The sequence below is a fragment of the Semicossyphus pulcher genome, unplaced genomic scaffold (genome assembly GCF_022749685.1).
Source record: "Semicossyphus pulcher isolate SPU_LCO1_2020_fin unplaced genomic scaffold, fSemPul1.0.p SCAF_2, whole genome shotgun sequence".
In the NCBI taxonomy this organism is placed as follows: domain Eukaryota; kingdom Metazoa; phylum Chordata; class Actinopteri; order Labriformes; family Labridae; genus Semicossyphus; species Semicossyphus pulcher.
This window is the reverse complement of record NW_027211693.1, coordinates 3,465,001-3,480,000: the sequence shown is the minus strand read 5'-3', so window position 1 is coordinate 3,480,000 and position 15,000 is coordinate 3,465,001. Positions and strand designations below refer to the sequence as shown.

Here is a 15,000-nt window from a genome sequence, read left to right as displayed (position 1 = left end):
CTTTTATTTAAAGTGAATCTCAGAATTTCAAGGGTCCTTAAACACATCACCAACAGTCTCATGCAACGATAACATAACAGTTATTAATAATCATTAAAGAGTTACTGATCGATTTCAACACGCCGCTGCTGCTCTTCTTCTTCGGTGGTGGACAATCTGTGTAGATGCAGCAGTGACCGAGCCTGGTCCAGAGATCAGAGCGAGGAGGCCACGTGCATGAACACACACACACACACACACACACAGAAAGAGAAACACACTCTGAGCAGCGGCGGCTCTCCAGCAGCGAGGCCTCGGAGGCGTCATTAACTTGAGAAGGCTGTTGTGTCTGTCAGGACCTAATGAAAATAGAAGGAGGACACACACACACACACACACACACACACAATACACACAACACACACGCACAGAGCTGAAGTCTTTTGTGTGTGCTGCTTCAGTGTCGGTGAACTGTATTTTTCAGGTGTGTGTTTGTGTATATACGACATGTGTAAGTAAGAGTGTGTGTGTGTGTGTGTGTGTGTGTGTGTGAGTGTGTGTGTGTGACGGGCAGCTGCTGCCTCTCGGCGTCTCGCTGCTGCAGCCGAGCGGAGGAGACATTAACTAACTTCTGTTTTCTAATGGAGATTAATGAAGCCAGAGGAGGAGCAACACACACACACACACACACACACACACACAGAAATATACAGCCAAGCACACATTGGCAGACGCACACTTCTTTCACCTGTGTGAGGCTGATTTTAGGTTTTAGTTTAAAATAAAAACGAATAAAACTCAAAGAAAAAAAAAGAAAAAAAAAAGAAGTAAAGGAAAGGAAGATAAAAAAGAGATAAAAATCATCGACATGAGGAAGAAAGAAAAGACATAATGATGTGCAAACACACATAAATATACAGTATCATATGAACACACACACACACACACACACACACACACTCAGTGTTGGCAGTCGCAGGCTGACAGATTGTCCTACAATAGAGAGGGATGCTGCTGGGGGGTTTTGATTGACAGGAGGCTATTCATTCACAGAACACACACACACACACGTCCAGATGATCGCACACACAGAACGATTCAGTGAACACATCGTCAAACATGAACAGCTCCAACACGACAGGCTCAACGTTTTTGGGGTGTTAAAATGTGATTGTCTCTTTTAATGAAGCTAAGCTAACAGCTACCACCTTCTCTGTGACTTTGCTCTGAGCTAGGCTAACAGTTGAACCATGGCTCCAGTATGTATGCTAAGCTAACAGTTTATCCCTGTTCTCTATCTTTTATCTAAGCTAAGCTAACAGTTTATCCCTGCTCTCTATCGTTTTTCTAAGCTAAGCTAACAGTTTATCCCTGCTCTCTATCTTTTATCTAAGCTAACAGTTTATCCCTGCTCTCTATCTTTTATCTAAGCTAAGCTAACAGTTTATCCCTGCTCTCTATCGTTTTTCTAAGCTAAGCTAACAGTTTATCCCTGCTCTCTATCTTTTATCTAAGCTAACAGTTTACCCCTGCTCTCTATCTTTTATCTAAGCTAACAGTTTATCCCTGCTCTCTATCTTTTATCTAAGCTAAGCTAACAGTTTATCCCTGCTCTCTATCGTTTTTCTAAGCTAAGCTAACAGTTTATCCCTGCTCTCTATCTTTTATCTAAGCTAACAGTTTACCCCTGCTCTCTATCTTTTATCTAAGCTAAGCTAACAGTTTATCCCTGCTCTCTATCTTTTATCTAAGCTAACAGTTTACCCCTGCTCTCTATCTTTTTTCTAAGCTAAGCTAACAGTTTACCCCTGCTCTCTATCTTTTTTCTAAGCTAAGCTAACAGTTTACCCCTGCTCTCTATCGTTTTTCTAAGCTAAGCTAACAGTTTACCCCTGCTATCTGTCTTTTTTCTATGCTAAGCTAATAGTTTACCCCTGCTATCTGTCTTTTTCTATGCTAAGCTAACAGTTTACCCCTGCTATCTGTCTTTTTTCTAAGCTAAGCTAACAGTTTCAGCTGCTTTCAGTTTTTGTGCTTACTGAGGCTAACAGTCTCCGCCTTCCTCAAGCTTTTGTAAAAAGCCAGGTTATAAGCTAGGTTAGCTAGGCTAATCGTTTACCCCTCGATACATGTTGCTAGGCTAACAGGCCCTAAGCTATGCTATCATTTTACCTGTGATTCAAGTGTTTGTGCTTAGTTAGGCTAACAGTTTTCCCCTGCGAGGCTAACAGTTCCCCCTTCTTCCAGCCTTTGTTCTAAGCTAGGCTAACAGTTGACCCTGACTTCCATTTTTTATTTTTTATTCAAGGCTAGGCTAACAAATATCAAGTGATTCCGGTCATTTTTCCAAGCTAGGCTAACAGGACGCACAGATATTGATGTGACTCTGGTAATACAAACAAGAGGGTTTAACTAAACTCTGGGCTTTCCCTTTATCTGGCCATCTGTAGTTCAGTGTCCACCAGGAAACTACAAACATGGCCTCCAAACCAGCCTGCTGCTGCTAAGAGGCTCCGATCAAAGGCTAAGCTATGACGCAATCACTGTTTAAGCTAGCTTTATCAGCTGTGATATGATTGGTCAGGAACTTCATTCATGACTTGGGTTTTAGGTTTGACATGATGACAGTGAACACATCATGTGAGGCTTTAGGTCCAGATGGTGCTCTTCTGAATCCAGCCCAAATTATTTGTGTTAATTTGGTTTGAGAAAGTGTTGCATTCACTGGCTAGCTCTGCTGTGGGAAAATCAAACACTCTGTTAAAGTGTTTGATAGCAGAACAGGAAAGGGAACGTTTTAATCCCAGTTGAAACACTGACAGGACGTTTTTGTCATTCTTTAAGTTTTTCAAGTGCTTATTAAAGTCTGAAGCTACAACAGGACTCCACCAGAGCCTTGTGTGTCTGTGTCTACCGGCTGTTTTACTGTGATTATGTTTTATAAATGTACGTTTTCATCAGCACGGTGGATGTGAAAAGTTCTGAGGAGGGAAAACTCTGGATGTTTTTCTGTTTCCATCTCCGTGTGTTGGATCGTCTCCTCCGAGGTCAGCGTCTGTCGTGGGAAATAGGAGCTGTGTGTGTGTGTGTGTGTGTGTGTGTGTGTGTGTGTGCGTGGTTTGTTGGCAGCAGTGATGCAGCGCTCTGATTGGCTGAGAGGACAACAGTGTGGTGGATGGTGACTGTTTGTGCTCTGAATCACAGGAGACGCTGCGGTCTAAAATAAAGTCAGAGCAGAATCCAGAGCAGAGTCGTGTGTTTGAATCTCGTCCGTCAGAGAGGATCAGATTTGATCTTCAGTGAAACTCGACAGAAATAAAAAACACAGATTGAATCAGCAGGTGATTCAGTCTGACAGCCGGAGAACAGAAACGTTTCCTCTTTTACAGCCTCTGAATCTCTAATGATGAGCTCGAAGACCGCAGCAGGAAAGTAGTTCAGTTACACTTTAACAATCAGAGGAGGCAGTGCTCGAGTCGTACCTGGAACACACAGACGCAGTGATACACTGTGAGATACTGCAGTAAAGTATCAGAGAATAAAAGGACTCAAATGTTCCTTAAAGTCACAGTGTTTTTTAACTGGTGCCGGTGGAGCTCCATTAAAATACTATACGACTACTGAAGTATGACAATAAGACAAAACATCACGGAGCTTTACACCTACAGTGTTTGCACGATGTCAGTTACACAGAGCAGACATGTGACCTCAGAGCGTGTTTACAGGTTACATGCAGACAGGTATGTCCTCCTGTTTACACCTATACAAACTTTTACAAGTGTTATTGTTTATTTCTGTGTGTCATTCAAAGATGTGTACAAATTAAGTCAAGTGATCAGTAATATTGCAGTGTCAATAAGAACCGTGTAAATTGCTCTAAAGTTCTGTAGAGAGGAGAACACTGTTTCAAAGCCTCGCCCTTTGTTCACCTTTCACACAGGTGATGACGGAAAGGTAAAGGTGATGTGACAAATAGAAACAAGTAAAAAGAAGAGCCGTGTGGACGTGCAAACAGGACACGGGTTAAAAAGTGAATTTAAAAAAGTTTAAACAATAACAATAAAAAGAAAGAAGAGAGATTATAAACAAGAAAATAGAAATGTAATAAATGAAATATAAAATAAACTTCTTCTTATTATTGCTTTCTAGTAATCGTGACTGTAAAGAGATAAAAGACACAAACGTGTGAAGCAGACAGAAATAAACGCTCTCCCTCTCTCTCTCTCTCTCTCTCTACCTCTCTCTCTCTCCCTCTCTCTCTCTCTCTCTCTCTCTCTCTCTCCCTCTCTCCCTCTCTCTCTCTCTCTCTCTCTCTCCCTCTCTCTCCCTCTCTCTCTCTCTCTCTCTCTCCCTCGCTCTCTCTCTCTCTCTCCCTCTCTCTCTCTCCCTCTCTCTCTCTCTCTCTCTCTCTCTCCCTCCCTGCATGTGACAGTCTCTCTCCCTCTCTCTCTTCCTCTCTCTCTCTCTCTCTCTCTCCCTCTCGCTCCCTCTCTCTCTCTCTCTCTCTCCCTCCCTCCCTGCATGTGACAGTCTCTCGCCCTCCTCTGTGCTGTAATACCTCAGGGAGCTCCAGCAGAGGCCTCCACCTCCCCACTGCTGCTCCTCAGGGACTCACACCTCCTCCCCCTCCTCCTCTCATCAGCTGATCCTCCTCAGGTTTCTGTGTGAGATGCGTTTACACCTGAGGCTGACGTGTGAAAAAACACACCTCCGTTCACACTCCTGGGAGCGTGTTTTCTTTCTCTTCCTCCTTTAGGTTCATTTCCTTTGTCCCTTTGTTTCCTTTTATCTCCCTCTTTTCCTTTCTTTCCTTTTCTGTTTCTTATTTCCTTTTCCCTTCTACTCCTTTCTTTTCTTCCTCTCAATTCCTTCTTTCCTATTCTTCCTTTCCTTCCCAGCCTCTTTTACTTCTCCCTCCTGCCTCTTTCCTTTTTTTTCTCTTCCTTACCTTATTTTTCATCCTCTCCTTTCCTTTCCTTTCCTCCTTCACCCCATTCCTCATTTTCCCTTTTCTCTCATTCCTTTCATTATTTTCTTTCCCTCTGTTCCTTACTTCCTCCTTTCCTTACTTCCTTCTCTTGCTTATCCTTCCCTTCTTCCAAAATATTCCACTCTTCCTCTCCTTTCTTTCTTTCCGTTGTTTCCTTTGCTTGTTTATTTCCTTTCCTTGCATCTCTCTTTCCTTTCCTCATTTCTCTTTATAATAATAATAATGATAATAATAATAACAAGGTGGCTTTACGAGGAGGAACACAGAGCACTCACAGACAGACACAGTACATTAGATGACGGGTGTTCAGGCTGTAGGCTGTGTGGAAAAGGTGGGTTTTGAGGAGTTTTTTCCTTCCTCCATCTTTTTCTCCTTTTTTTTCCTGTGCTGTTTGTCCTTTCTTCCTTCCCTTGTCTCCCTCTCCTTCTAACCTGTGTCCTTTTTCCTTTCCTTGCATGTCTCTTTCTTTTCCTCATCTCTTCGTCTTGTGTGTCCTTGTTTGGTTTCCTTCCTTTCCTCCCATCTTTTTCTACCCTTTCCTATCTTCCTTTTTCTTTCTTCTCTCCTCGTGTGTTCCTATTACATCTTCCCTCTCTTCTTCCTTCTCCTGTGTGTGTGTGTGTGTGTGTGTGTGTGTGTTTTATCTATTTATCAGTCCTGTTATTGTTATTAACAGCCATCGCCGTGGTGTCCGGCTGTGCTGCGGGCGCTCAGATTGGACGCTTCCTCTCCCGTGGGCTGATGGGAAAACAGCCCCGGGGCAAGAGAGAGAGAGACTGTGTGTGTGTGTGTGTGTGTGTGTGTGTGTGTGTGTGTGTGTGTGGTCTCGGTGTTAATGGCTTCCCACTGACTCTTCCTCTCTTCTCCTCCCCTCCGGCTACAAACATTCATCCCTCCATCTCTCTCCATCTGCATCCATCAGCGGCCATTTTGAATCTGAGCAATCGTTTACATTACTCGACGTGTGATTGAAGAGATAAACGAGATTCAGTGTTCTCTCCCTGGCTCTGATTGGACAGTTCAGGTCCTCTTGCATGCTCTGATTGGTCGGTTCCACTCTCTGCAGGTTCCAGTGTCTAAAAGGAGAATACAGAAAAGGACATGTGGACATTTTTCACAGCTTTAATGTTTTAAGTTTAAACAACATTTACATTTTCGATATAAAGTTTGAAACATATAAATATATATAAAGGTCTGTTTAAAGTGAATTGTTCTACATTGACAGTGATCTCCCTCTCTCTCTCTCTCTCTCTCTCTCTCCCTCTCTCTCTCTCTCTCTCTCTCGCTCTCTCTGTGTCTCAGGAGGTTCTGTTGAAGCGAGCAGCCGACCTGGTTGAAGCTCTGTACGGGATGCCACACAACAACCAGGTTAGTCAGCAGCGCCACTCTGACCTTTGACCTCCACCAAACACTGCAGAAAGGTGCTTACTCACAGAAAAAGCAACAAAAAAAGCAGAAATGGTTAAAAAGAGAGAGCAGAGATTTAAGGATCAAAGAAGTAACAAACATCATTTTTAAAAGTCTCAACACAAACCCAGTTTGTTAAACTAAAGCAGCATTTTCAGAAGCTTCTGTTTTCGTGGCTTTAACCCCGAAGCAGTGACGATGTCAGACCTAAATTCTCAGGTCTTAATAGTTTCCCTTTTCATTAACTGTAACCATGATAACGATAAAGTCAGTCAAACATTTCAAATGCTCTCTGCCCTAATGACTGTCTTCTCCTGTATTATCTCCCCCTCCTCCCCCCTCCTCCCTGCAGGAGATCATCCTGAAGCGGGCGGCCGACCTTACCGAGGCACTCTACAGCGTCCCCCGCAGCCACAACCAGCTGCCGTCTCTCACCGGCTCAGCCGCTCACTCGGGGATGATGGGAGTGAACTCGTTCAGCAGTCAGCTCGCCGTCAACATCTCTGAGGCCTCGCAGGCCGACCAGGGTGAGGGCCTGCAAATACCCACAATCCTCTGAGGCAGAAGGGAGGGGTCTGAGGGTTTATTCATGGTACAGATCGGAGAGACACCAAGAACCACAGAAAACATCAACACCTCAAACTGTGTCTTACGTCACTCGGGTTCACTGGAGGCCAGGAGAGACCAGCAGACTTCTACAGAGTCCAGTAAAGTTCAGTAGAGTCTGGTAGAGTCTGGTGGAGTTGGTAGAGTTTGGTGGAGTCTGGTGGAGTTGGTAGAGTCTGGTAGAGTCTGGTGGAGTTGGTAGAGTTTGGTGGAGTTGGTAGAGTCTGGTGGAGTTGGTAGAGTCTGGTAGAGTCTGGTGGAGTTTGGTGGAGTTGGTAGAGTCTGGTAGAGTCTGGTGGAGTTGGTAGAGTCTGGTGGAGTTGGTAGAGTCTGGTAGAGTTTGGTGGAGTTGGTAGAGTCTGGTAGAGTCTGGTGGAGTTGGTAGAGTCTGGTGGAGTTTGGTAGAGTCTGGTAGAGTTTGGTGGAGTTGGTAGAGTCTGGTAGAGTCTGGTGGAGTTGGTAGAGTCTGGTAGAGTTTGGTGGAGTTGGTAGAGTTTGGTGGAGTTGGTAGAGTCTGGTGGAGTTGGTAGAGTCTGGTAGAGTCTGGTGGAGTTTGGTAGAGTCTGGTAGAGTCTGGTGGAGTTCGGTGGAGTTGGTAGAGTCTGGTGGAGTCTGGTGGAGTTGGTAGAGTCTGGTAGAGTTTGGTGGAGTTGGTAGAGTCTGGTGGAGTCTGGTGGAGTTGATAGAGTCTGGTGGAGTCTGGTGGAGTTGGTAGAGTCTGGTAGAGTCTGGTAGAGTCTGGTGGAGTTGGTAGAGTCTGGTGGAGTTGGTAGAGTCTGGTGGAGTCTGGTGGAGTTGGTAGAGTCTGGTGGAGTTGGTAGAGTCTGGTAGAGTCTGGTGGAGTCTGGTGGAGTTGGTAGAGTCTGGTAGAGTTTGGTGGAGTTGGTAGAGTCTGGTGGAGTCTGGTGGAGTTGGTAGAGTCTGGTGGAGTCTGGTGGAGTTGGTAGAGTCTGGTGGAGTCGGTAGAGTCTGGTAGAGTCTGGTAGAGTTTGGTGGAGTTGGTAGAGTCTGGTGGAGTCTGGTGGAGTTGGTAGAGTCTGGTGGAGTCGGTAGAGTCTGGTAGAGTCTGGTAGAGTTTGGTGGAGTTGGTAGAGTCTGGTGGAGTCTGGTGGAGTTGGTAGAGTCTGGTGGAGTCTGGTGGAGTTGGTAGAGTCTGGTGGAGTCGGTAGAGTCTGGTGGAGTTGGTAGAGTCTGGTGGAGTTGGTAGAGTCTGGTGGAGTCTGGTGGAGTTGGTAGAGTCTGGTGGAGTTGGTAGAGTCTGGTGGAGTTGGTAGAGTCTGGTGGAGTCTGGTGGAGTTGGTAGAGTCTGGTGGAGTCTGGTGGAGTTGGTAGAGTTTGGTGGAGTTGGTAGAGTCTGGTGGAGTTTGGTGGAGTCTGGTGGAGTCTGGTGGAGTTTGGTGGAGTCTGGTGGAGTCTGGTGGAGTCTGGTGGAGTTTGGTGGAGTCTGGTGGAGTTGGTAGAGTCTGGTGGAGTCTGGTGGAGTCTGGTGGAGTTGGTAGAGTCTGGTGGAGTTGGTAGAGTTTGGTGGAGTTTGGTGAATTTATTTAGAGTCCATTTGAGTCCAGTACACTTCCAATTAGTTCATCACAGTACAGAATTAGGTGGAATCCAGTTTCTGCAGTAAGAGACTCTAGTAGACTTCCAGTTCTTTAAAGTCATGTAGAGTCCAGAGGACCTTGTTGGAGTCCAGTGATTAGAAGAATCCAGTTTATTATAGTCGGAGAGGTCGTTGGACTGGCAGTATGTCCAGGAGAGTTCAGTAGAGTCCTGCAGAGTCCAGTGGACCTCATTACAGTCTGTACAGTGTGATAGAGAGTCCAGGACCAGAAGTCTAGTAGAGTCCATTAAAGTTGTGTAGACTGGGTTAGTTCAATTCAATCAGACAGGCCTCAATAAACTCCCAGCTGCAGTCATGTGATCAGGGTTTTGGGGGTCAGACCTGGTCCTGTTGGTTCTGGTCTCTCCTGGTCCTGGTCTCACTTGTTGTGTTGTGTCGTCTCCGAGGAGCAGAAACAACAAACTAACACACTCTGCAGTTTGGAAAGTGTCTACGTCAGCTTCACAAAATTAAAGACGTTTGTCATAAAGAACACACACACACACACACACACACACACACACACACACACGCACACACACACACACGCACGCACGCACACACACACACACACACACACACACACGCACACACACACACGCACACTCCTGACAACAGCATGAATGTTTTCTGCATCAGGCTTGTTTTATCTTAACGCCTCTTCATTTCTTGTTTCTTTTTGTTTGTCTCTGATGAGACGTTGGTTCTGGTTGGTCCTGGTTGGTTCTGGTTGGTCCTGGTTGGTCCTGGTTTGTCCTGGTTGGTTCTGGTTGTGAAGCCTCTCTGGGTTTCATCTGTACACCTCAGCTTCTTCTTCTGTGTCTTTATGTCTGTGTTTAATATTTCTCTTTCATGCTAACAAAGAAGATTTTCAAAATAACCAAAGCTCATAAAACATCTTTCTTTCTTTGTGCTTCCTTTGTTTTAAATCCTTCGTTTCAGGAACTGTCATGATCCGAGGTTGCTTGACACTTAAACATTATAAATGTAATTTTAATGTTTCATAAAGGATCTGTTTGGGACTATTTTCTGCTGCGGATGAATCCTAAACATCCTTTTTTCCAAAACTTTATTTTACAGAAAAGTACGCTTTACATCAGGCACAAGTAAGTGCGCAAAAACAATATAAATACATTTATAATGTAACAAAACTAACAAAGCATCTTAATGTGAGTAAACACATTAAGAAACACGAGAAATGAGAGTTTATTTCACATCACAGGTTTAATCTATGTTTATGTAATATAAGAACTTCATGTTTTCTTGATGTTTTTTAGGAGTTAAATTTACTGAAAGATTTTCTGTTCGAGTCGAACACGAAGAGAAATGTGATCAGACTCCATGTTTCCTGTCAGCGGTCGTTTCTGTTTCTGTCACTGACGCTCAGAACAACGTGCAGCAAACCGCCTGTGAACACGCGTCGACAGGAAGCAGATCGAGCTGCCTTTACTCCCAGAACACCCCCCTCCTCCCCCTCTCCCTCCCCCCTCCACCAAACCCTCGTCTGTTATTCACATCGGCCCGGCAGCGAACACCTTTCAGGAATCTATGAGGTCATGGGAAACGAGGCTGCAGCCTCTGAAAATTCATAACTCTGTAGTTTATGTGCGCGGAGCTCTCCGGTCGGAAACATTACACCGAGGATGTGACCGCCGGCCTCCCCGCTGTCATGAAGTATGAAACAGCTCTTTGTGCCCCTCGCAATTACCCGCCGTGATTAAAACATTAATAAAAACAGCAGCTCCCGAGCGCAGGCCTTATCAGACGGACGAGGAGAGTAATTTATGGCGCTAATTCAGAGCAGCTCGTCCTGCACGCCGTCACATCGTCCTCCTGAAGGGCTCTCTCTGTTTCTTCCTCTGGAGTCTGTCTCCTGCTCTGACAGCTGCAGGTGGAGGTGATGGAGGGACAGAGAGTACAGGGCTGTGAGTGTTCCAGTTATTAGCATCCTGATATCAACACATCTGCTCGGGAACTTTTTAAACTTGAAGAAACACAAATGAGACATTCTCATATTTTAGCTGCAAACTGATTTACGCACATGATCGACCACTTGGACCAACAGAAGGACAAACACACTGATGTCATGCGGCATGTGGGCACATTTGATTCTGACACACATCAATTATCCTGCAGGGAACTCCTACGACACGGACCTCACATACAGAACAGTAACTGGGGACTTTTTCTTTCATGTCTCGTTTAGCTTCTAATTATGACTTCAGTTACGACATCATTCAAGTCACTTTAATTTATACAAACCACAATTATGTTTGGCTCAAAGTCAAGAACACAACATCTGTAGTCTTTGATGTGGATAAAAAGAAACACTACGAATGACTCTTAAATACACGTTACCAACAAGCCTGCATCAGTCTGTCACAGTCGACCCAGCTGACGTGGACCAACAAAATATGAAACCAGTAAAGCATCCAAAGAAAGATCTACTGTCTTTAGAGAGAAACATGAGTCGCAGCTTTCTGCAGGTTTTCAGTCCAGCAGCTGTGATGTTTGTTCTGGACCTCGATGTGTTCAGGGTCTGCAGTAAAGCCCAGTTTTTAAATTAGGACCAGTTTGTCGCTCTGACACGTCGAGCTTTAACAAACCTTCCTCCTGCGGGGGATCGAAACCAAAGCGTCAGTCATCGTGTTAATCAGCAGCTCAAACTGCAGCTGAACTCTGCAGCCGACACATGTTTCAGTTTGAGTCGCTGTGAGGTCGAAGGATGTGATCTGCATCGATCGGCTTCCCACGCCGCCGAGCACGAGGACGCACACACCCGAACAAACACAGAGAGCACAGGGAGCGTTTGTGAAACACTTTTTATTATTAAAGAACAATGGTGACATTTAGCTCTCTGTGACGCTGCAGCTCGGCCGCTCCCTCTCTCCTCTCCTCCACATGTGTTTCCCATCGCCTCCTCCCGCTCCTCGCCTCCTCCCCGGGCGGCGCTCCATCACATGCTCCTGCTGGGAATTGCGTTGGCCCGAACCAGGAAGTGGGGGAAAGTGGACGCGGGGGGAGGGCTGATGGGGGGGGTGGGTGTAATGTGCTACTTGGCACTCTGTTGGCTCCGCTCAGCAAGCTCGGCCCAAGGTCGGTGGGAACTCCTGAGGGGGTCAAAGGTCAGGCTGAGCGCTGCAGGGAACATCGGTATTCGATGCATCTTGGATGAGGGTCAATCAGCGGGAGCAGGGGGGAGATGAGGGGGAGGAGGGGGGTGTTCAGGTAAGTGCAGTGAGCAGCGAGGTGAGAGATCAAGGACAGACCTCGCCTGAGGGGAGCGGTCTCTACCAGGCGTGATGATGTCACTGCTGAGGTCACAGCGAGGAGACAGACGCTCCACCCTGTTACAAAGATTTATTATCATTATGATTATTATATTATTATTATTATTATTATTATCAGTAAAATCAAACCATGATTTCATTGAATGGATTTTCCAGGAGCTGTTTAAAACAAACAGACGAGGACACACTGAATGTTTTCTTCACATTTTTTAAGATTATCAGAAAGTTTTATTTCTAACTGACTGTCGGTCCGATAGCTGAAGAAGAACTGAGCGTGTCCTCCTCTCTCCTCACAGGTTACTCCCGTAACTCGAACAGCGTGTCTCCTCGCGGCTACGTGCCGAGCTCCACGCCTCAACAGTCCAACTACAACACCATCACGTCCACCATGAACGGATACGGAGCGGGGATGACCAACCTGGGCGTCCCGGGATCCCCCAGCTTCCTCAACGGCTCCACCAACTCGGCTTACGCAAGTGAGTCTGTTTACAAACTACATTCATAAGTGTGAACGTCCGTGTGAGAGGCAGCGAGCTGGAGGGAAGCCTGAGAGCGAATGAACTTTACACTGCGCTCGTTACCACTGTGACTCTTTCATCAGCTGGAGGAAAAGTTTGTGAAGGAATCACTGAACACTTACAGGCCAAATATGAAAGGGCAGTCTTTCCTTGGGCTAAAGTTTGTGTGTCAGCGGTGAGAGGAGCTGAAGTGTCGGGCGGAGCTCTGAGACGTCTGAAGATGAACACGAGCATTTGAAGGAGCTGAAGTGTCGGTCAGCAGTGAGTGTGATTCAGGTGTTCATGTGACAGCTGGAGTTATACCTGATGGTGAGGAAACTTAGTGTTTGTGCTCAGCTAAAGTTTCAGGTGGTGTTCGCACTAAATGAAGTGTTAGTGAAACGAGGACTCGGTGTGTTTAATGAAGGTTAAAGGAGCAGTCCTCCCCTGTCAAAGCCCCCGTCAGTCACAGCTGGTGTTCTCTGTAATCAATAGAATTATAGCAATAATATTTGAAACTGGCGCCATAGCTGTGGAGAAAGTCGTACAAACAGCTCGTGGTTTCGCCCATTCTACATTCCTACAACACCCAGCATGCATTGCGCCCCTCCCTCTGAAAGGAGCGACCCAGCGAGAGACGCTGGAGTGAAATACGAGCGTTCAGCTGCAGGCGACGGCTCAGAGTCTGAAATACAACGAGAACATACCGCTGATCGACTTCAGACTTCAGACTGCAGACGTGTTCATGGCTGCGTCTCCACAGTGACGTAGGTACAGCAGACATTAGAGGTGTAACAGACATAAAGGATTTTGTCCCCATAAATCCACAGCATCAAACATGAAAGACTTCATTTAAAGCTCCTGTGAGGAACTTTCACTGTGTGGATTTTGGCGCCCCCTGTGGACAAAGTAGGTAGTACGCAGCCCAATTTAGAGCGCAGGCAATCTGAGATCCCATCAGCTAGTCTGACGCCGATACAGCCTCTGGGGACGACGGTGAACATGCCGGGCGTGTAGCCAGCCAGCGTCGACTTCCTTCTCCGCGTGCGGCGTCGTTACAGAGAAACAACGCGATTTTCTTGTGATCGACTTTAATTAACGGCTCTTCAGTTTGCTGAAACAACATCATGATGCAGATTAGGAACAACGTGAAGCTTTGTCAGGTCTGTACTCGAGCGGGGAAGGAAACGACTTTAACATGACACGTTTGCTGAACGGAGAGCTGACCGATCTGATGCATTCGAGGAAGTCAGGAAATCTGAATGCTGAACAGCTTTCATGACACAGCGTCAAAGGAATTTAGATCTAGAACAGACTGTTAGCTGTTAGCTGTTAGCATGCAGAGTCTACAGATGCTCGATTCTATGTAGGATCTGTAAGTAGAGATGAGGTCATCTTAAAGTCTGTATCTAGACCAGGTTGATCAGTTTAGTTTTACTGTGAAAAACCAGGATAAGAGGAAGCTGGATCAGCTGATCCTGGATAGAATTATATTTATAAAATATAAAAAGAAAGAAAGAACGTGTCCTAATAGATACATCGTCAACAGATGCTGTTCACTCTAACGCGTCTATACTCATAAATCAGAGGGCTGAACCTGCAGCTCACTCTGAAACAGGTGTTTTTACCTGATGCACTCCATAGTTTCCTGTTGGTGTTGCAGCACTGATGCAGGCGATGATCGGAATAACGTACAGCGAGTCTGTGCAGGAGGAGTTCAGGAGGAGTGCAGGAGGAGTTCAGGAGGAGGCGAGCAGAGAGAGTCTGTGCAGAAGGAGTGCAGGAGGAGTTCAGGAGGAGGCGAGCAGAGAGAGACTGTGCAGGAGGAGTGCAGGAGGAGGCGAGCAGAGAGAGTCTGTGCAGGAGGAGTGCAGGAGGAGTGCAGGAGGAGGCGAGCAGAGAGAGTCTGTGCAGGAGGAGTGCAGGAGGAGTGCAGGAGGAGTTCAGGAGGAGGCGAGCAGAGAGAGTCTGTGCAGAAGGAGTGCAGGAGGAGGCGAGCAGAGAGAGTCTGTGCAGGAGGAGTGCAGGAGGAGTGCAGGAGGAGGCGAGCAGAGAGAGTCTGTGCAGGGGGAGGCGAGCAGAGCGTGTCTGTGCAGGGGGAGGCGAGCAGAGAGAGTCTGTGCAGGAGGAGGCGAGCAGAGAGAGTCTGTGCAGGGGGAGGCGAGCAGAGCGTGTCTGTGCAGGAGGAGGCGAGCAGAGAGAGTCTGTGCAGGAGGAGTGCAGGAGGAGGTGACCGCAGCGTGTCTTTGCAGGAGGAGTGCAGGAGGAGGCGAGCGCAGCGAGTCTGTGCAGGAGGAGTGCAGGAGGAGTGCAGGAGGAGGAGAGCGCAGCGTGTCTGTGCAGGAGGAGTGCAGGAGGAGTGCAGGAGGAGGCGAGCGCAGCGTGTCTGTGCAGGAGGAGTGCAGGAGGAGGCGAGCAGAGCGTGTCTGTGCAGGAGGAGGCGAGCGCAGCGTGTCTGTGCAGGAGGAGTGCAGGAGGAGGCGAGCAAAGCGAGTCTGTGCAGGAGGAGTGCAGGAGGAGGCGAGCTGATGCTTCAGTAGTTTCTCTCCGTCCTGTTGTTGCTCTGAAACTTTGCTCTGATTAACTCGCCTGCAGTCGGAGCTGCTTGGAAGGCGCAGGTGTGTTTTTGGAGAG

The 15,000-nt window shown here is 46.8% G+C and overlaps 1 protein-coding gene across 4 annotated transcripts in view; it reads left to right on the top strand.

Annotated features, from left to right (window-relative positions):
* Positions 1-15,000, top strand: part of LOC138597774 (transcription factor COE3-like) — a 154,031-nt gene that overhangs the window by 136,152 nt on the left and 2,879 nt on the right. For 3 of the 4 annotated variants that reach the window (XM_069669284.1, XM_069669283.1, XM_069669282.1), the window contains 3 exons: positions 6,272-6,337; positions 6,729-6,903; positions 12,166-12,345. In XM_069669284.1, coding sequence (XP_069525385.1) covers positions 6,272-6,337; positions 6,729-6,903; positions 12,166-12,345 — 421 coding nt within the window. Of the gene's footprint in view, positions 1-6,271; positions 6,338-6,728; positions 6,910-12,165; positions 12,346-15,000 lie in introns of all 4 variants that reach the window. The other variant, XM_069669285.1, reaches the window with a different exon arrangement.